Below are 23,288 nucleotides of genomic sequence, written 5' to 3' on the forward strand. Positions count from 1 at the left end.
GCACCCTCACTAACATGTAACTAAACCTCAGATCAGAAACCAGACAAATTTCTGTTTCTCTAACATATCTAATGAGCTAATTCTAAAGCTTTGGGAGCAGATGCAATTATTTCTTGGCACCTCCCTCCTGACACAGACATTCCGCTAACTATTCCAACCATTCACATGATTTACTTTTAAATCCCTAAAAACAGAACACTCAAACCAAAGGCTGAAACAAGAAGGTGGCCGTTAACAAAATTCTCTGGGTCAGGCGAATGCTGAAGACCTAGAGGGTCTTCTCCGTTTCTAAACGTTCTTCAAACAATCTCAGAGAGCGTAAAGACTGCCAGGTGATAATGAGCTATCACACCATGGAAAATAAACCAGGAGGTATCAAACATGCTCATACGGTAACATAAGTGGCAGCCTCTGCTGGTGTCCCTGGCCACCTCACAGCCAACTCCAGAGAGCCTTTGGTAGCGTCAATAGGAAAACAAGATAAGAGGTGACCTCTGCAGTATCTTCCTCTATTTCTATAACTCCAGGTACTTAATATATCTCCACCAGAGCTACTTTCCACATCATGTGCAAGGCAGCAGAGATTAAAAAGTTACAAAATGAGTAGGAGACCACAGACAAATAAATGTAATCAAATACTCTTGGTGCCATGAGAGAAATCTACTTACACATCAGCAGGCCAAAAGTGTCCAGAGGGAGGTAGAAAAAGCAGAGAGAGGGTATTGAACTGTATGCCCCCAAATTCATGTTAAAGCCTTAACTCCCAGTACCTCAGAATGTGACCGTATCTGGAAAAAGGGTCACTGCAGCGGTAATTAGTTAAGATGATGTCATACTGGAGCAGGGTGGGCCCCTAACCCAATATGACTGATGCCCTCATACAAACAGGGCACTTGGACACAGACAAGACTACACAGAGAGGCCATGTGAAGATGAAGGTAGAGATGAGCTGAGGTGAAGCATCTACAAGCCAAGGAACACCAAAGATTGCCAGCAAACCAGCAGCCAGGGGAGTGGCCTGGAACAGAGGCCCCCTCACAGCCTCAGAAGGAACCGGCCCTGCTGACACCCTGACCTTGCACTTCTGGTCTCCAGAACTGAGACGATAAACTTTTGCTGTTCAAGCCGCCCAGTCTGTGGTACTTTGTCATGGCAGCGCTGGGACACTGATGGAGCGGGCTGCCCCAGGATGCTGATGGAAAGCTTCACAGAAGTGATGCTTTTAGAGCTAAGCAGGTGCTTCCAGGTTGGCTTGGCGCAGGTGGCAATCACCTGGTGAATGAACATCTCTGGGAGGGCTCCATAAGGTTTGCACCCAGAATGAAATGGCACCATCAGGCCACACTTAATTAAACAGAAGGTGGTCTCACCAACCAAAATAAAAATTAAAAAGCGCAGCTAGGTGAGGTGATGTATATGTTAAATAACTGGATTGTGGGAATCATTTCACAATGTATACACATATCAAATCATCACGTTGTGTACTTTAAACATATTACAATTTTATTTTTCAATTATACCTCAATAAAGCCAGAAAAAGGATTAAAAATTAGAGTGGCAGGGCTTCCCTGGTGGTGCAGTGGTTGAGAGTATGCCTGCCAATGCAGAGGACACGGGTTCGTGCCCCGGTCCGGGAAGATCCTACATGCTGCAGAGCAGCTGGGCTCGTGAGCCATGGCCGCTGAGCCTGCGAGTCCGGAGCCTGTGCTCCGCAACAGGAGAGGCCACAACAGTGAGAGGCCCGCTTACCGGGAAAAAAAAAAAAAATTGAGTGGCGCCTTTGCTGGGAAGAGGGACAAGATTTTCTACAAGCTTGGCAGAGCTAACAGTAATGGCCAAGCCTAGGCAAAGGGCTGGGAACAGTGCTGCAGAGACAGTCCACACCCCGTCCAGCGCCTCAGGTAGGAAACTGGAAGAGACAAGGAAGCCCCCGCCAGAAATCCATTACAAATTTTCAGAAACCTTCAATCGTGGAAGGGGTGCCCAGCCAGTCAATGAAAGGGGAGTCTCTAAATCTCCTGACAAAGGAGCCCAACACTGAGCCCTCTCCCAAATAAAACAGAATACAACCATAGTGAGTTACAACCCTCATTGCCAACATTACTAGCCTAGTTCTCCACTCCCCCTAAAGGACAAACACCTACCTTATGTTTAAGATTCCTCTTCACAGCTTCAGGCTGTGTGCCCTGCTCAGGACTCACAGCTCAGTAAAAGCCTTTAATTACTCTGATCGGATCATTTCTATTCCTGTGTCTCCAGATGTTCTCTTGCAGATGAAACTGCTCAAAAGTTCCCTTTAAGATAAGCACTGCTTACTAAGTGGTAATTACTGATCTAAAGCTCATCTTTTACATGTATTAACTCATTTTTCCGAAGGATAAGGAAACTGAGGCACGATGCAGTTAAGAGCCTGTAGTGGGGTTGCTAGGATCTGAACCCAGGCTGCCCAGCTCCAGAGCACCTGCTCTTAACTCTGCCATACACTACCTCTCACCATCATATGTCCAGGAAGCTCAAATCAGAAAAGAAAGAAAGAAAAAAAAAAGGTAAAATTGAATCAAAGCAGTGCTTCCTAGCCCTGTCGCCTGCTCTTATGTTCTTTTCATTGAGGAATTATATGGGTGGTCCTCTTGCTTCCTCTCTCCTTTAGGAGGAATGATTTGTTAACAGATTCCCAGCCTACATCTTCCATATTTTATTACGTTTTTATATAGTTATATAGCAGCTGTTGTTTTTCTTTTACTATAGCACTTAATCAATCTTCTGGTGTATTATTACAGAGATTCCAGTTACTTGCTTATGGTTACACAGCCATAGTGGAGAAGCAAGAATCTGAAATTAAAGACTATGGTTTAGACACAGGGAACTCTACTCAATGCTCTGTGGTGACCTAAATGGGAAGGAAATCCAAAAAAGAGGGGATATATGTATACATATAGCTGATTCACTTTGCTGTACAGCAGAAACTAACACAACATTGTAAAGCAACTACACTCCAATAAAAATTATTTTTTAAAAAAAGACTATGGTTTAGAGGCTGCACTCTTAATTCCTTCTCACCAAATGGTCTTCCTGTGCTGACGAGAGGATTCTCCAGTCCAAGGGTCAGTACTGGGCAGTGGACAGGCCGTTGGGCTAGGTTTCAGTGGTTAGTCCCACTTGCTCAGCACTGGGCAGTGGACAGGCCCTTGGGCTAGGTTTCAGTGGTTAGTCCCACTTGTTCTACTGTATAATGTCATCACTTACGAAGTCCTCATCTATAAAGTAAAAATATCTCCCTAACCTAATGATTAAATGAGACAATGTACCTGAAAGCACCTTAGGGAAAAAATGATACAACAGGATAGAGGCATAGTCATCATCTCCATGACTCACCAACTCCAAACCAAATCTTCCCCGAATCCAGTTGAGGAGAACGCAACTAGAAGATGAAGGGATCAGAAGAGTGACCAGCCTGTGAATTTTGAGGACAGCGCCACAGGTCACTGTAGAGTACACGCTTCCACACAGACTCGTCCACTCAAACAACCCTGCTGGTTCCCAACCTGCAGAGGAAGAGCTGACTCTGAGTTTCAAGTTCCTGAGGCCACAAGATAAATAAAAGGCAGAATCAGGACCTTGAACCCAAGACCACCCATTCCAAACGCCACGCTCATCCATCAGCTGCTACACAGGAAGTCAAAATGTGGATACTGGCCAAGAGCGGGTAGCACACCGGGGTCTACTGTCTAACTCAGCACCGTCTCCCCACTAATTAGCACATTAACAGGCCTCAATAAACATCGGGTAAGTGGGTGAATGGTGGAAAGGAATACACAGTCATTCTCCATTACTAATTTCACAAAATTCTGCTTTCATCCAAAAAAACTGTATTTGAAGTAACATCCACTGCTTTCAGATAGCATGTGAGCAAATATTAATCAGTATACTCTTAAGTGCTTTCAAGAAGAAATTCCACAAAAGAAACTACAACTCAGATTTCAGGAGAGGAACCTGGAAGAAGTAATCTTACGTATATGGTGTCTCACAATTTAACAAATAACCACCACACCACAGGAGGGTCTCCACTATAGTTACCATATTGACGCACATATTGAGTTACCCATGCCCAGGACAACTACATGTAGAAACAAAGTAGAATTCAACTTTATCCTCTGACAGCATCAACCACTTTGTCTATTTTAGATCCTTCATGATACTGTTACTGTCCTTCAATTACTTTACTATTTTTATTTTTTTAACTATATTTTTGCTGAAGTAATGAAGACTTTCAAAATTTACAGTTTTATTGAAACAAAACTTTTCCTTAATTTCATTCCATGAGGGTGCTTACTAAGTAAGGGTTTGAGTTGGATTTTTGCTTATTTTTCTGGGAAGGAGGAAGGGGGGAAAGCTTGGCAGGGCTGTAAGTAAGGAAGATTAAAACACCACGAAAACAGACTTCCCTGGTGGCGCAGTGGTTAAGAATCTGCCTGCCAATGCAGGGGACACAGGTGTGAGCCCTGGTCCAGGAAGATTCCACATGCTGCAGAGCAACTAAGCCCATGCACCACAACTACTGAGTCTGCGCTCTAGAGCCCGTGAGCCACAACTATTGAGCCTGCGCTCTAGAGCCCACGACCCACAACTACTGAGCCTGCGCTCTAGAGCCCGCAACCCACAACTACTGAGCCTGTGTGCCACAACTACTGCCCACACGCCTAGAGCCTGTGCTCCGCAACAAGAGAAGCCACCACAATGAGAAGCCCACGTGCCACAACGAAGAGTAGTGCCCGCACGCCGCAACGAAGAGTAGCCCTCACTCGCCAGAACTAGAGAAAAGCCCGCATGCAGCAACGAAGACCCAATGCAGCCATAAATAAATAAATAAGTAAATAATAAAATAAAATGAAATCACAACAATTAGTCTAAGTAAAAATCTGCCAAAGGTAAATTTCTCTGAAAAGTAATCAGGTCAGCTGATGGAGACTGAAAAGCCTTTATGCTATGAAATAATTATGAGCAAGCAAATTCTTAGATGGTCTCATTTTCACAAAAATAAGGACATACTGTCAAGTGAAAAAAAGCAAAACACACAGAATGATGTATTTATAATACCTCTTGGTGGGGAAAGGAGGGATAAGAAAAATACCTATATTTGCTTGTATTTGCATACAGAACTGTAGGAAGAATGTACAAGAAACTTAAAATGGTGGTTTGTACTTGTAAGGAGTGGGATCTGGGTGAATGGAGGACAGAGACGGTCAGGAGAGTCTTTACTGTTCATATATACTTTTCAAAAGTTAAATTTATAAAAAAAGAAAAATTTAAAAATAAAACACCATTAAGAACATAAATAAAATCATAAGCATCCCTGAAGGTATAAATGAACATAGTACACAGTACCTTGTATTTCCGGCAGCATGAAGATATCAAACATTTGTTTAAAGTTTAATACATATTCTGTTAAGTACTTTACTAGAGTGGCCCTATCCTGATTTTACAGGTGATACAATGTAGGCTCTAAGAGACTGTTTCACCCTAAGGTAGAGATAGTAAGTTAACCAAACTCTCAAGTTGAGTTAAGAATGTATAGGGTTAATGAGCCCCTCAGAGTCGGTCCTCCAAAATGATTCTGTTCGTATCAGAAGCATTTACAGCTGAATATTTCCTTAAATCAGTACCAGCTTCATTGTGCAGCCGCTACGTACTTCCATCTTACAAAAAGCAGTGGAGTTCCTGGCCTCTAAGCACAACGGAGCACTTCATCCTATAAGGAATCAAGGGGATGTGATGCACTTCCCGTCACACGTGAGGGTATGACAGGCAAGGTTTACTGCTGAACAGGGCACTTAGCACACTAGTCTCAAAGTCTGAAGCTATTAGGGGAACACACCATCCTGCCAATGCCAAGAGGCAGACCGGGTTTTCTGCCCTTTGTCGTCTAAGCATCTTACACTGCTGTCTGGTGCACAGGAGGTGCTCAATAAAAGTGAGATGAAGATCTGCCAGCAGCAGAGCAGCCACGAGGACCCTCAGAGCCCTTCTGAGTCAGTGCTATAAACACCTCCATCGTAGTTTAAATCTAACCCCTTCATTTGAAAAGTAGGAAAACTGATGGGACTTCCCCGGCAGTCCAGTGAGTAAGACTCCATGCTTCCAATGCAGGGGGCAGGGGGGTTCGATCCTTGGTCAGGGAACTAGGATTCCACATGCCGCGTGGTGCAGCCAAAAAATAATTAATTAATTAATAAAAATAAAATTAGGAAAACTGAGGTTCGGAGAAGGGAGAAGACGGCCCTGGGCACACAGGGAGTCACAGGCAGAAAGCAGCAGCCTGGTGTGTCTGGAGTCAGGCTGAGGCCAAGTCTTATGTCCACTGCGCTGCTTACTATTGTGATCCTGAACTTCTGAAGTTGTTTAACTTCTCTCTGGACTGCAGTTTCCTCACCTATGAATGGGTGTTGTCATGGCAACCTTGAGGGATAGCGTAAGAATCAGAAATGCCATTTAGGGGGGCTTCCCTGGTGGCGCAGTGGTTGAGAGTCCGTCTGCCGATGCAGGGGACACGGATTCGTGCTCCGGTCCGGGAAGATCCCACGTGCCGCGGAGTGGCTGGGCCCGGTGAGCCATGGCCGCTGAGCCTGCGCATCCAGAGCCTGTGCTCCGCAATGGGAGAGTCCACAACAGTGAGAGGACCGCGTACCGCAAAAAAAAAAAAAAAAAAGCCATTTGGAGAGCATTCAGCAGAGTATCTGGCAGACAGTGGACACACATTAAAGGGTGGCTATGATTACCGGGCAAGGCTAGGGCCGAAGTGTCCTGGCCAGGCTTATGGACATTCCACAACACCAAATTGCTTCTTGCTCACATGGTTTTTATTATTAGTGACAAATAATTAAAAATTTCTGATCTCTGTCACAACTGCAACTGGTTTCAAAAATATCTTAAAAAATACTTTCTAGTATATATAATTTCTCATTATCACTACCACCATAGAAATTTTCTATGTTAATGTCGAAATAACTTCTGAAGCCTTTAAAAATTCCAAACGATATTTGAAGGGGAAAATTACAAAAGTCTTAAACCATATGAAAAAAAATGGCCAAAACCAAATTGAGACAAAGGAAAATCATGCCTCAAATTGCATATATTAGTTTTTACTTAATCAAAATGGTGCCATTTCAACAAACACGACACTACTGAGGTAGAGGGGAGAATCCAAACTCTAAAAGGCTCCATCCGCACTTGGGCCACAAACAGAGCAACAGATCCCACATAATTTTTCAAATGTAACTGAAGTAGAAGCCAAAGGATAACGTCATCAAATGCCTACTGCGCTCCTACCATGAAGCTAACACAAGCCAGGCACTGTTCTTCAATCTGGATGCTTGGGAGACTCAATGCACAAAACAAAGATTTCTGCCTTCAGGAAATGTATATACTAGCAGAGGCCCAGGCAATAAACGTGCTAAGTAAGTAAATAACATAGTGCCATGGAAGGGGACTGGGAAGACATGGAAGGGGACTGGGAGGACATGGCGGGTGTGTGTGTGTGTGTGTGTGTGTGTGTGTGTGTGTGTGTGTGTGTGTGTGTGTGTGTGTGTGTGTGTGTCAGTGGCAACATTAAGAAGGAAAGGCTCCCAGGGGACTGGGACGATGTGGCGGGTGTGTGTGTGTGTGTGTGTGTGTGTGTGTGTGTGTGTGTGTGTGTGTGTGTGTGTGTGTCAGTGGCAACATTAAGAAGGAAAGGCTCCCAGAGGTGAGGGCAACAGGCACTCCAGCAGAGGGACACCTAGAGCCAAGCCAGGAGTGAGGACTGGCTTCTGTTTGGGAGTGGGAGAGGGGGACAAAACTAAATCCGTTTATCATCATTTTCTTTAAGTACTGAGATATTTCAGTTCTATTTTGGTAAATAAGCAAACAAAGATACCAGGAGGGCCACTCATACCTTACGTCCAAAACAGAACTCTTAAATCTTCCCACAGCCTAGTCTCCCTGCTTGGACTCAAACCCTTATAACTCATTCTGCATAAACATGTAATCAAATCAGGTCCTGCTCCTGCTAATCCCTATCAAGGACTTCCCACAGTCCCCAGAGTAAAATCTGAAATCGTGATCACAGCCAGCAGGACCTTCCCAGTTTGGCCCCAGCCATCTTTCTGCCTTGTTGTCCCAGACACACTAGCCTTCCTCTGGTCTGCAAACACACCCAGCTCCTTCCTGCCTCAGAACCTTCAGACCATTCTCTCTGCCCAGAATGAACTTATTCCAGCTACTTTGAGTGCATTACTCCTTACTGGTCAAGTATCAGGTCAAATTTCACCTCCAAATTTTGAGACCAAATTTTGAGATTAGTTTCCCTTACTCCCCTATTTAGAGTAGCCCCCACTCCCAGCTCTCTCAAATCACCCTGGGTTTTCTTTCCCTTCAAGGATTTATCCCTACTTTCAGAGCACAGACTCTGGAGCCAGACTGAGTTCAAATTCCAGCTCAGCCATTTACTGGCTCTGTAAGCTTGGGAAAATGTCTTAACTCCTCTGGTCTCAGCTTCCACATCTGAAATAATGAGGCTAACAAATGTACCCCCTCAAACAATTAATGAATGTAAAATGCTTAGAACCAGTGTCTGACACCCTAACTACACACAATAAGTGTTAGTTATTAGTACTACCTTCAGAAATTCACCGTCTGTCTCCCCTAGTAGACTGTAACCACCTAGAGGGCAGCAGACTCATCTGTCTCAGTCACTACTGTTTTCACAAGGCTCACCCCTAGAAGGCCCTCAATAAATACACACTGAGGACCAAATACACATCCAGGTCTCACATCTTGGACTGGCAATGCTAATCCAAGTTTGGATTCCAGAGGCATCTGACTAAGAAAAGCCATCACTTTGCCTCCTTCAATCACGACTGACGTACGACTGAAGAGACTCTGGGGGAACAAGCAGCTACTGAACAGACTCCAAATCCCCGTCTACCACTCACAAGGAGGTTCCAGACTGCACACCAACAATCTGTATATCAAACTGGGTTTTGTGTTTTGAGTTACCTGGGTATTATGTTTCCAAGAATTACGTCAATTCCCAAAGTTGGTACACAAAGCTAAAGCTGTATCTGTGTCTAGCTGACTGGTTTTGGAGACTCAAGCAAGTATAACTCCCAAAAGTCAGGAAGTAAGAAAAGGAGAATTCTAGACTCAACGGTACTAGAGTGAGGCCCAGACAGACTGCAGAGACCCAGCTGAGCAAGTCGGACGCACAGGTTGACCAGCCACATGTGAGTATAGAGAATTCTACGCAGATTTGATAAGGAAGAAAAAAGCCACTCTGCAATCTAGTTAAACACATCAGGCGGGACTAACAACATTAGCCTAAGATGAGAATGTTTTACCTTGAATTCACACTCAGCTAAGCAATACTATCACGTCTAACCAGAACTTGATCCAGTTTTGAAATGAACAAACAATTCATTCTTTCCCAAGTATGGTACACTGTGTGTCTAGGAAAATCTTGGCGCCTTGGCCGTGCAGCCTCACCTTCTGGGGTTAATACAAGAAAAAAATGGTCCATCTAGTCACGTGTTCAACCCCAAGCCTCAAATGAATAATAATGCTTCATTTACTTAGCGGGGGGCAATTCTCCTCTGGTGCCAAAACCATGGCACACTTCAAAATGATTTCCACACAACAGTTCAAAACATTTCTGAAAAACTACAGCATATCTTAACAAGCCAATAAAAATGCAAAGCACTCTCAAATAATTGTAACAGCACAAATAAAATATCCCCCAAAGTGTGACCCTTTTAGAAAATCCTAGTTGCAGGACCTTGCCTAGAGTGGGAGCTCAAATAGCAGTTGCTAAACAAAACAGGGGAACATTGGAAAGGAAAGTTTACAGTATAAGAAACGCTCCAAATGGGTTAGGATTAAATATAAAGTTTCACTTCCTTTTTGACTCACATACCCTGAAAAGGAAGCAGAGGTATCAGAAAAATTTCCCTTCTTTGATGCATCGGAAGTGGCTGCTTTATTTGGTATTTCTCTGATGAGTAGGTAAGAATGAATGTTTTTTATATGTTTATTTACATCTGAAATTTCCATCAGGGTCTATTAATTTCTCTGTCTACCTATCTATCTATTGAAATCTTGATGTATTTATTCCTACAAATGTGAAAAAAAATAGTATACCTACACTGACCTTTTATCATATTTGACATTCCCAGACTATTACCTTCTATAATTTTATTTTTCAATTAGCAAATATTTTAACATTTTACATATTTAGGTCTGTAGACCTTTTGCTTTGAATTCTTCTGCTTTTAAAGAGAAAGTTATCATTGCTTCCTAGGCACATGTCTAATAAAATGTTCTAAGAAAGTTTTAGGCATTATCTCTGAAAAACATTTTACTTTGCTTTTTCTCTACACTCTCTATAATTTTAAACATTTCTCCTGAATCCATCTGGAATTTATTTTGATGAATGTCTTCCAGTTATCTCATTGCCAATAATCCCTTCTCCCTGGAAACATAGAGGTGTGTTTCTTCACCCACCACCAGGCCCCACGGATGAACCTTCCAACTCTGCACCAGCAGTACCCCACTACTGCCTCGTCATCTACCCTATCACCTTTTCCACCTCAGTTTCCTCATTTGTAACAAAACGTACTCAAGTCATGTTCCAAGGTTGTTGGGGCAATCAGAAATAAGTGCAAAATATCTAGCACAATGTCTGGCACATAGTGGGTACCCTATAAACAGGAAATATTTTAATTATCTAGTATCTGATGATGATGTAAAAGTAACATGCTAAAAAAAGTTCATTTCAAAAACTTCAAAAACATTAAGTTTAACCAACTAAAAGTTAAAAAACATCATTTCAATTAAAAATAACATTTTAGGGCTTCCCTGGTGGCACAGTGGTTGAAAGTCCGCCTGCCGATGCAGGGGACGCGGGTTCGTGCCCCGGTCCGGGAAGATCCCACATGCCGTGGAGCGGCTGGGCCCGTGAGCCGTGGCCGCTGCGCCTGCGCGTCCGGAGCCTGTGCTCCGCAACGGGAGAGGCCACAGCAGTGAGAGGCCTGCGTACCACAAAAAAAATAATAATAAAATAAAATAACATTTTATTAAAACTATCGTGTTCTATCAACACATGGAGCACAACTTAATAAGTGAAGTTTCTCACTCTAACTCAATCCCTAAACCAATACTGTACTGTAACTTACTGAAAGAGACTTGGGTGTGGTTTTGAAAACAACTCTGGGTGAGGCAACTAAAGATACATCAACCAACCATCTGTTCAACTGAACAAATTTAAGTGAACTTTAATGCACCCTATCCAGTTTATATTTCCAAAATATGTGAGATAACACTGGTACAGAAAGAATCTGGCTTGGGTCTTCATCAAAATTCCATTAGCCTCTCAATGCTAACTGATTAACAAATGTGCTCAATTCATATCTAGAGTTTAGACCCTAAAGCCAAGCTACCTGGGTTCTGATCCCAGTTTACCATTTACTAGCTATGTAACTAAGGCACATTTCACCTCTCTCTATGCTTCAGTTTCTTCATCTGTCAATGGGAATGATATTATTAGCTACTTCCTTGGTTTAAGATTAAATGAGTTGGGACTTCCCTGGTGGTCCAGGAGTTAAGACTCCACACTCCCAATGCAGGGGGCCTGGGTTCGAGCCCTGGTCAGGGAACTAGATCCCATGTGCTGCAACTAAGAGCCTACATGCCGCAACAAAGATCCTGCATGCCGCAATGAAGACATGGCACAGCCAAATAAATATATATATATATTTTTTGTGATGTGTGGGCCTCTCACTGCTGTGGCCTCTCCCGTTGCGGAGCGCAGGCTCCGGACGCGCAGGCTCAGCGGCCATGGCTCACGGGCCCACCCGCTACGCGGCATGTGGGATCTTCCCAGACCGGGGCACAAACCCGTGTCCCCTGCATCGGCAGGCGGATTCTCAACCACTGCGCCACCAGGGAAGCCCCAAATAAATATTTTTAATAAATAAATAAAGTTTAAAAAAAGACTAAATGAGTTAATTTATGTCAAAAGTTTCATACAATGCTTGGCACACAGTAAACAATAGAATGGTAATCATTATTATTATTATTATAAGCAGCAGCAGCATCTTTAAAGACTGACTGAAGCTCTTTCAAAAGAACACTGGAAGAACATTCTATGATGGGCACTAATTAACTGTCTTCCTCGATACGTACACAGGGAACACACAGCCACACCACTTTTTAGAGTTCCTTCTTACAGACTATATCACTGCTCTTTATTGTCAGTTTTTAATACAATTCCTAGACTGCAAGCTTACTGAGGCTGCAGCTATTACAATGCTTTACCTTCCAAAATTCCTAACACAATGCTCTGAACACAGATCTTAAATAATGCTTTTTAAATTAATATAATAGAAATAAAAAGCTGTAAGAAGAAACCTTGGAAGTATACATTTTTAGCACCAGAAAGAACTTAAGAAGCCACCTGATCATTTTACAGATGATAAAACTGAGCAAATGACTTTAGCTAAGTCTCATATGCTGGCCAACCTATAGCCAGCTCCTTCCTGTACCAAGAACATCAACACCTCACTCACTCCAATGAACTCTAACTGTGCATTTTAGAATCATCTCATATTAAATATGCTTTTCTTAAGTTTTAAACCAATACACAACCACTATTTCCATTACTAATAAATACTACTTGGAGATCTCAAGTAAGAAATATTTGAGGCCCTACCACTCAAATAAGATTTTCCATAATGTTATTTTCCAATGCTATTTGCAAGTAGGAAATACATAAAACCTCCAAGGGCTAAACAACAACAGTCAAAACCTTGAGACTAAAACTAGAACTCTGAATTGGAATCACTCACAGAAAGTGACACTACCAGAAGTCAAACAACAAAAATCTGCACTGGTAGAGGCAAAAAAGGAGGAGCTGATAAGCTGAACTCTGTAAGGGGATGGAAATGGTCTCAGGCTGAATAACCTTGGCTCACAATAGAAGTAAATACAATCTTCTCAGGAAAAAAACATCCTCAGTGTTGACTCCCCAGGTTTTTCCACAGGTTAAGATCAACCAAATAGAGGTCCAAGTCAAAAATTCAGTAAACCCAAAAACAATCTCCATGAGTGACAGGCATTGATAAAAATAAATTACAGGTCCAAGCCCTCAAAGACTTCAAATACTAGAATTATAACACAGAACACAGAATAACTATGTATGAAATGTTTAAAAAACAAATTAATCATAAATACGACAAGCCATAGAGACTACCAAAAATGAGCAGGCAGAACTGAAAAAGAAACCACAGAGAACTTTTAGAACTGAAATAATTTGGGAAAAAAAAGTTTAATCAACTAATGAATTAATAACAGCTTTGACAGAGATTCCTGTTTACATACAGGAATCAGTGAATTAAAAGACAGATTTGAAAAAAATTACCCAGAAACCAGCACAGAGAGACAAGGAGATGCAAATTATGACAGAAAAGATATGAAGAACAGAATAAGAAAATCTACTACACATTTACTGAGTTATAAGCAGAGATAATAAAGAATAGGAAAAAGTAAGTATCCAGAGAGAATGGCTGACAATTTTACATAACTAAAAGACATGAATCTACAAATACCAAGCAAAATAAATAGAGATCCATACCTCATAAATACTGTAACAAATCTGCAGAATAGCTAAAGCAAAAAAAATTTTTCTAAAAGCAGAGGAAGAGTGGCATGGACATATATACACTACCAAACGTAAAACAGATAGCTAGGGCTTCCCTGGTGGCGCAGTGGTTGAGAGTCCGCCTGCCGATGCAGGGGACACGGGTTTGTACCCCAGTCTGGGAAGATCCCACATGCCACGAGCGGCTAGGCCCGTGAGCCATGGCCACTGAGCCTGCACGTCCGGAGCCTGTGCTCCGCAACGGGAGAGGCCACAACAGTGAGAGGCCCACGTACCACAAAAAAAAAAAAAGATAGCTAGTGGGAAGTAGCCGCATAGCACAGGGAGATCCGCTAGGTGGTCTGAGACCACCTAGAGGTGTGGAACAGGGAGGGTGGGAGGGATGGAGACACAAGAGGGAAGAGATATGGAACATATGTATATATATAACTGGTTCACTTTGTTATAAAGCAGAAACTAACACACCATTGTAAAGCAATTACACTCCAATGAAGACATTAAAACAAAATAAAATAAAATAAAATAAAATAATAAAAGCAGAGGAAAAAAAGACATCACCTACGAAGGAATCACAATTAGACTATTGGCAAACTTGTAACAGAAAAAACAAAAGTAGAGAAACTACTGAAAGGGAAATAACTGTCAATCTAGATTTCTATACCAAGCAAGGCTATCTTTCAAGAATGTATGTGAAATAAGGTCATTCCAGGTAAACAAAAACAGAGGTACCTCCTACAGACCTACAATAAAAGAGCTTTTAAAGAAGAAAAATGATCCCAGGAAAAAAATCAGAAATGCAGTAAGCATCGTGAGTAAAGAAATTGCTAAATGGTAAAGTAAATCTAAAAATGTTTTTGAAAAACATAGTGATGATGCTGTCCAATTTATGAGGCTAAAAAAAAAAAAGCCTAGACTAAAATACTGGATCAGAGTAGCATGTAACTTGATCATTGAGTTTAACTGGAATTAAAGTATTTTAACATCTTTGTTTTTTCTTGTAGTGGAATATGAAATTAATTTCACTTTGTTAAATATGCATGGTAAAACTTCAAGGGCAACCACTAAAAGAAAATAATAGAGTATGTAATTTCCAAACCAAACAAAGGGAGTACATAATGAAAAACAAACAAAACAGCTTGGTTGTTCAAAAAGGCAAGAGTGCAGGGAAAAAAATTACAAATAGAAGACAAACTGTAAGATGACAGAAGTACAAATTTATCAGAATCACAATAAATGTAAATGTATTATGCCAGTTAAAAGCCAGATATAATACCCATTGTAGTAGGCTGAAGGATGGTCACCAAAGATATCAGTCCTAATCCCTGGAACCTGTAAATGCTACTTTACATTGCAAAGATTGTGGAAATGTGATTAAGGTATTGGGAATGGTGAGATTATCCTGGATTATCTGGGTGGACCCTAAATGCAATCACCAGTATCCTTACAAAAAGGAGGCAGAGGTAGATTTGGCTACACAGACATAAAAGAGGACAATTTGACCAGGGACACAGAGATTGGAGTGACGCAGCTATAGCCAAAGAATACTGGAGTCAAGGAACAAATTCTCTCCTCTAGAAGGTCTAGAGGAAGTATGTCCCCTCCAATCAGTATCACTGATTTTGGCTCAGTGATACTGATTTTGGACTTCTGGCAGACAGAACTGTGAGAGAATAATTTCTCTTGTTTTAAGGCGCCAAGTTTGTGGTAATTTGTTACAGCAGCCACAAAAAAGCTAACATCCCCATAAAACTTAAGAACAGCACATAAAGTTTGAAAGTAAATGGATGAAAATAGGTATACCAAGCAAACAACAACCAAAAAAAAGATGGAGTATCTATATTAATGTGAGACAATAAAGACCATGGAAAATAAAAGCATTACTTTAGAATGGAAGTGCTATCTTAAATAACGATAAAAAATTTCAATTCAACAGGAAGATAAATATATATGCCTATTAAAATGGTGCCAGGCTTCCCTGGTGGCGCAGTGGTTGAGAGTCCGCCTGCCAATGCAGGCGACACGGGTTCGTGCCCCGGTCCGGGAGGATCCCACATGCCGCGGAGCAGCTGGGCCCGTGAGCCACGGCCGCTGAGACTGCGCGTTTGGAGTCTGTGCTCCGGAACGGGAGAGGCCATAACAGTGAGAGGCCCACGTACCACAAAAAAAAATAAAATTAAAAAAAATTTTAAAAAGAAAAAGAAAAATAAAAAAATAAAAAAATAAAATAAAATGGTGTCAACACAAATGAAGCAAAAACTATAAAAACTCAGAGAAAAATTGACAAATCTACCATCATAATGGATAGATTAACCCATAATGGGTTGATTAACACCAAAACATACCTTAATTATTAAAACAGGCAAAGCAGTCAAAAAATTAGCAAACAGTAAATAGAAAAAAAAAAAAGAATAATGTAATCAAAAGATCATTATAAGTACAGAGAACCTTGCACCTCCCTGTTTTCCAAAACAATTAAATTTTATGGGAGTTCCCTGGTGGTCTAGTGGTTAGGATTCAGCACTTTCACAGCTGTGGCCCGGAAATGAATGGGGAACTGAGACCCCACAAGCTGTGAGGCGTGGCCAAAAAATAAAAGCAGAAACCACATGCTCCTTCACGGGAAAAAAAACATACATCACATATGATGTAACTCATGTTTATCTATTCTTGCAACTATCATTCAGCCTTGATTTTTACTGAGAATAAAGATGATGTCATGGGGGACTTCCCTGGTGGTCCAGTGGTTAAGAATCCTTCTTGCAATGCAGGGGACGCCAGTTCCGATCCCAGGTCGGGGAACTAAGATCCCACATGCTGTAGGGCAACAAAGCCCACGTGCCACAACTACTGAGCTCGCATGCCACAACAAGAGAGCCCACACACTGCAATGAAAGATCCCATGCTGTGACTAAGACCCAATGCAGCCAAAAAATAAATATTAAAAAAAAAGAAAGGCAATATACCAAAAAATGGATTTTTCCTTTGTGCCTTAAAAAAAAAAAAAAGATGATGTCATGGCTGTTTTCACAGCACAATAAAATCTGGGGTCAAGAGCTGAAATAACGTACAAGTAACTCATTTTATGAAAAAGGTACTGGCAACCTTCCATAGTTGTAGTCAGCAAAATCTGCAGTATTTTCATGAGGATTCTACTTCACCCTAGTGCATCACAAAGCAATCAAAATGAAAACTATCCACCAAGAAAAAGTAAAACATACTTTAAAACTGCTAGCTTGATTTTTATAAAATAGAAATGGTAAAAATGACTGTGAGTGAGTGATATGAAATATCTCAGTGATCTGGACACCTCTAACAGAGATCTACCTCATGTCCCTACAGAGAAGGCCCTGGCAGGAGTTCCTGTATACTCATCCTCATGGGCTTCCTCTCTGCCTGACCTGAAGAGCCAAGAGCCCTTGAAGTGGGACCTGCGTTCTTGTTATGTTTGACTCCCAATGCCCAGTGCAATGCCTGGCACACTTAAGGCCTTTTTAAAAGTTCAGTGAATTAATAAATCTCCTAAATGTGACTACTGTCATTTACAAACTAGAGACAAAGAAAATTCATACTATTATCACTTGACGAAAAGCTGGAAAAGAAATGTTTCCCTGAAGAAATTCCCTGCTTTCCCAAACAATTAATCAAACACCCTATGCAGAAAACGGAGCACATTCAATATTCCAGACATCCTCGGTCAGAGACAGTCCCAGTGGTTACACACTGTCGATGTACGCTGTGCTTCAGTTCCTGAGCATGATTCTCAGAATCAACTGAGATAAAGAGTATCTGGATGGAGGGGTCATCTAGTTCCCCTAAAGATGGACAGACTACCTTCACATCTCTCCTACTGAAGTAGACATTCAGTCTTAAAGGGAGTTCATTCTATGAGACTCAAGAATCATTTCTACCCTCCCTTCTTGCCTGAAGCTCTATACAATAATAACCTGATTAATGGTATCACCTGGGAACAAGGTTGGCCTATTAACTAAAACATTCTCTAATCTTGGAAAGCATGGCTTAACCACAAAGTTCTTGCTAAGCTGCAAATACATACAGCTGTAACAAAACAAAAATATCTCTGCACATAGCTTTATTTTAAAAAAAAAAAAAAAAGAGTGGGAGTAGCTAGTAAACAGGACTCTTTATTGCTTTTCTGTGCCTTTCCCACTTAACATCTGCTTCTCCCTGGTCTATACACTGGAAAAGGAAGAAAGGAAAGGAAATGCACACTGACAGCATACCTCTGTACCATATGCATTCAAAAGTTCTCTCACTGTGGCCTCACAACACTTCCAGTTAGACAAGACTGTTACTATTACTACTTCTGTTTCAACCGAAGAAAAAAATGAGTTCAGAGAATTTCACCAGCTTGATCCGAGGCTACAGTTTGAGTGGCAAATTGCATCCAGACACTATATCCCTAATACCCAGCATTATACCAATAGTTGATAACTAACTTACTTCAGTGAGAATAAAATGCCTAATGCAGCATTCGCATTTTTACAGCTTTACTGATACATATTCACATATCATAAAATTCTCCAACTTAAAGTGTACAGCTCAGTGGGTTTTAGTATATTCAGAGAGATGTGCAACCATCATCACGATCTAATTTTATAACATTTTCAACACCCCAAAAGAAACCCCACACACATTAGCAGTCAGTCCCCATTCCTATTACTCCCTTCCCCTACCACCTCTTTCTCTGGCTTCTTCCATTTAGCAAAACCTTTTCCAAGTTCATCCATTTGCAGCATGTATCAGTATTTCATTCTTTATTACTGGGTTTGTTTCCACTTTTCAGCTATTAAGAGTAACACTGCTACGGACACTCACATACCGATTTCGGTGTGAACATCTATGTTCTTCAGCATTTGCATTTTCAAAGGGTTTCACAACACTCTCTCCTTGGCATCTTATAACTGCTTCACTCTGTGAGAGAGAACGGAAGCTGGGAGCAGTTACATGACTGTCACCCCCTCTGCCGGGTGACCCTCGGTGACTGTCACCCCCACTGCCGGGTGAGCCTCGGGAACCTGCAGTAAGCCCGCACCTTCTGGCTGAAGAGCTGCTCATTCCTTACCACCACACCGCTTTGTCTCCTCCACAAGACATTTCAAGCAATAGCATGCGGATGAAAAAAACGTCTGCTGCACTGGGGAGCTCCCTGAATCATTCTCCGTAAGTCAGTGCACAAGGCAAATTTAAACTAAGCCTTATGCGATGAAGAGAAGGGGAGAACAAAGTGTTGGAGACAGGGTATTCTACAGGTGCCTCCCAGCGCTGGCCCCCTCCTCCCCATGTAAACACTGGAGGTTGCTACTGCAGGGTGCTGCGGAGGCACACGTGGAGTCAACACCCACTGTGCACTGCCTCTGAGGGCACCCCGGTCCTGTCCACATGTGCCTGCGGGCTCGATCCCCACATCAGCCTGAAGCTCCCAGGCCCCCACAGCTCCCAAGGCCTCGACGCAGAGCTAAGCTGTTCTGAAAGGGGGACAGCATTTGGGGAGCATATACGGTCAGTTGTATAAACCCCCTTTTCCAACCTCCTGAAACAGTTCCTAGGCTTATAATATTTTTGGTAATAATATTCAGAAACATGGTTAATCATTATATTAATAATACATATATAACAGCCACTTACTAGGTAGCTTTTATGCATTTAAGTCATTTAATCCTCACAATAACTGTGTAAAATAGGTACTGTGATTACCTCTATGTTACATGTCAACACTTTCTTATGTGGGGAATACATGTAGCTGGTGGGAATATAAACTGGCATAACTCCTTAGGAGGGTAATTTGGAAACAGCTATGGAAACTAAAAGTACAAATATCCTTGAACCAGGCAATTTCACTTCTGAGACTATATCTACAGATATACTTCACAGTGCCCAAAGACAAAGAATATTAACTGAAAAAGTTTATAACAGTAAAAATCTGGAAACTAATACCTATCAATATAGCAGTGATTAAATAAATTGTATTGTTAAGACGAAATACCTGAGACTATTAAAGAGAACGAAATAGATTTATCTGTGCTGCTACTGAGTATTCGCCAAGATGCATTAAGGAGGAGCAAAATCAGTATCATTATGCATAACTATCTATTTATTTATTTTCCAATTTGAAAGCAGTCACTGTTTATTAACTGACCCGATTACAGAAATAATCATGGCAGATACCTTAGTCCACCCTCCTCATAAGTCTGTTGATCTGGTCTTCCCTGTTGCCAGCATCTCCACCTTCTACAAAATGGGAAATCTTTTTCTTCATTCCACCTCGTGGAGAAGACAATTTGAAGGGCCACAGGAAGTTGTTTGCTTCTTTGAAACGTTTTCCAACAGTATAGATCTCATGAATCAGATCTTCCATGAAGATAATACCGTATTTGCCAAGAGATCGAGCAATCAACACGTTATCCGTCAGGGCAATTCGCTTCTTGTTGATTCTGCCATAATCACGCTTGTAGATCAATTCATTTACTGACTTCAGATTTGGGTACCCCCATGCAATGTATGGTTCCACAATTCTCAGCATGTTAACTGAAGCCTTGTTGAGCTTCACAAAGGTGCCATTGAAAATCTGACGGAGGCAAAGAAGCTGCAACACCTTTCGAACCTTTGGGCTCACACCATTGATACCTCTGATCCGACAAATGCCAATTTGGGTTCCGCAGGTACATAGAAGTTGCCAGCTTTTCTTGCCATCCTAGCCATTCGAATTTCAGTTCTGTACATCTGTCGGTATTCCTTGTGATAGTGCTTAGCTTTTTCATAGGTAAGCTTCCTCCTTGCCTTTCGAAGCATCTTCCAGGCAAATTTCTTTCTCAGGCGCTTGATCTTAGGCTCTGCGAAATTCTTTCGCTTCTTCTTAAGGGTTTCTGGCACAGCAGGAACCTTCTTTTTCTTCTCTTCAGCACCTTCCATGGTTCCAGCCAGGAAAGAGGCACAATTTATTTTTTAAAGGAGGTATATGTACACACCACCTCTCTGGCTGTGTGCTCTTGGGCAAGTTATAATACTTTACCTGTCTCACGGCTCCCTAGTCTGCAAAATGGGACAACAATACTTCCCATGGAGTGCTCAATAAAAATTAACTGTGGCTATCATTAAACTTAATGATTATTTAATTATGACACTACTACTAATAACAATAATTTTGTCATTATTAGATGGGCTCCACCAAAAACATCAATTTCAAATCTATACTACCCAGTGCCAGGCATTACACAAGTATAGGGAAACTGGCAAACAGCACCTGCTCTGCCTCCCCATCTAGTTCACAGCCCACGAAGGTTTTCTTTTCCAGATGTCTAGCCTACATAGCCTGCCCCCACCAACAGGCAACAAGAAACCATGTACAGTGAGACAAGTCTCCACTGCCCAGGTGCTTTCCCCCAAATGCACACAGATTCGATCTCTGATCAAACATCACCTCCTTAGAGAAGCCTACCTCCCTCCCCAATCTGAAACAGATCCTTGCTGCCACCATTCTCCATTCCCTAATCCTGTTCCCTTAACCAGTTCCATGGTCTTCACAGCAGTCGCTACTATCTGACATTCCAGTATTTCTTTATTACCTAACCTCTCTTTCTAGAATATAAGTTCCCAAGAAAGGAAAATGTGTCTCATTCCCTGCTCTGTTCAGTGCCCAGAATAGTACCCAGCGTATAGTAGGTGCTCAATAACTATAGGTGAAGAGATGGGACTGCAAGTTAATGAAAGCTACAGAATGGAAAATATGCTTGCAAAATAACATTTAAAAAAATACTGTCGGGGCTTCCCTGGTGGCGCAGTGGTTGAGAGTCCGCCTGCCGATGCTGGGGACACAGGTTCGTGCCCCGGTCCAGGAGGATCCCACATGCCGTGGAGCGGCTGGGCCCGTGAGCCATGGCCGTGAGCCTGCGCGTCTGGAGCCTGTGCTCCGCAATGGGAGAGGCCACAACAGTGAGAGGCCCGCGTACAGCAAACAACAACAACAACAACAAAAATTACTGTCATTTTATCCTGGCAGACTAGGTTCTCAAGACACTGTTGGAGACACTGTTCAGTTAAAAGTTAAGTGGACTTCCCTGGTGGCGCAGTGGTTAAGAATCCGCCTGCCAATGCAGGGGACATGGGTTCAATCCCTGGTCCGGGAAGATCCCACATTCCGCGGAGCAACTAAGCCCGTGTGCCACAACTACTGAGCCCGTGCTCTAGAGCCCATGCTCTGCAACGAGAGAAGCCACGACAATGAGAAGCCTGTGCACTGCAATGAAGAGTAGCCCCCGCTTGCCTCAACTAGAGAAAGCCCATGAGCAGCAACAAAGACCCAATACAGCCAAAAATAAAAAATTAATTAATTTTTCTAAAAAGTGTTCTCCATACTCCAGTCCTACCGTATTTTAAAATGCTATTCTTTTCCTATGTAGCTTAAAGTCATACAAAATCATGTCAAAATATGCTCAACACGTTGAAGCTAAGATATCAAAGACAATATAATACATTAGTCATAACACTTGTTTAAAAAGGTACTTCTGGAATAAATAAAGCTCAAGGGCAAAACTGAGTTAAACTTGCTTCCCTTCATTCCTTCCAACTCAAGTTTCCTGCATGTAGGTCAGAACAAGCATTAACTACTAAACAGTTTTGTTAAAGTTTAATATTATGCTATGTTAAGATACCTAAATATTTTAAGGAGCCATGTGTTAGCCAGCAAGCACTGAACAAACTAAGCAAGTATTAGCATGTTTAATCTGTCTGCTATTTAACCAAATCTTAGATTCAATTTTTAAAACCTTAGACGATAGGAAATTCAAAAAAAGACATCTCTTCTACTTGCCAAAATAACTTGCCAAAGCATGGGGGAAAATAAAAAACAAAATGATATATATGATTCAAGGTAAAGTGCTGTTGTTGTTGTTTCACTGACTTTAGATTCTCAAGGAAGCTAGGTATTTAATATACGTAAAAAGAAAAAGAAAATGTTGCCATTCACCATCTCCAACGCAGGAAAAATTTTAAAGTCCTACTGCTAACATAACAGAAGAAAGCTTAAGAACATTTATAGGAAGAAATAATGATTCAGAACCCAACAATGTAAAATTTACGATATCTGGAATCCAATAAAAAATTACCCAACAAGCAAGGAAGCAGGAAAATATGACCCATATTGAAGAGATAAATCAATCAAACCAACCCAGAACTGAAAGAGAAGTTAAAATTAGTGGACAAGGTCACTAGAACAGTTAATACAACTGTATTACATATGTTCAAAATCTCAAGTGGGGAGATGAAAGATATAAATATGATACGAATTGAACTTCTAAAGATGAAAGCTATACCATGTAAGATGAAAAATTACACTGAACAAGATTAATGATAGATTAAATATTGTAGAAGAGAGAGTAGTGAATATGAAGACAGAGCAATAAAAAACAACCAAAACAAAACATAGAGGGAAAAGACAAATAAATGAACAGAGCATCCGTGAGCTGTGGGGCAACTTTAAATGGTCTAACATGAATGGGACTGGAGTCCTCAAAGGCAACATGGAGAAGGAAACGTGAAAAAATGATGGCCAAAATTTCCTCAAGTTTGACAAACACTATAAACC

The 23,288-nt window shown here is 41.5% G+C and overlaps 1 protein-coding gene and 1 pseudogene across 26 annotated transcripts in view; both read right to left on the reverse strand.

Moving 5' to 3' along the window:
• The window catches only part of ADD1 (adducin 1), a 79,387-nt gene that overhangs the window by 47,411 nt on the left and 8,688 nt on the right, over positions 1 to 23,288 (reverse strand). For 10 of the 26 annotated variants that reach the window (XM_067036801.1, XM_067036786.1, XM_067036796.1 and 7 more), the window contains exon 1: positions 18,528 to 18,614. The exons of 14 other annotated variants lie outside the window; for them this stretch is intronic. In XM_067036801.1, the coding sequence (XP_066892902.1) occupies positions 18,528 to 18,567 (40 nt within the window). In that variant the 5' untranslated portion in view covers positions 18,568 to 18,614. Of the gene's footprint in view, positions 1 to 18,527; positions 18,622 to 23,288 lie in introns of those variants that run through there. 2 more of the 26 variants (XM_067036790.1, XM_067036794.1) reach the window with 1 other exon arrangement.
• Positions 19,845 to 20,631, reverse strand: LOC131758111 (large ribosomal subunit protein uL30 pseudogene; annotated as a pseudogene).

Source organism: Kogia breviceps, chromosome 6 (genome assembly GCF_026419965.1).
Source record: "Kogia breviceps isolate mKogBre1 chromosome 6, mKogBre1 haplotype 1, whole genome shotgun sequence".
In the NCBI taxonomy this organism is placed as follows: Eukaryota; Metazoa; Chordata; class Mammalia; order Artiodactyla; family Physeteridae; genus Kogia; species Kogia breviceps.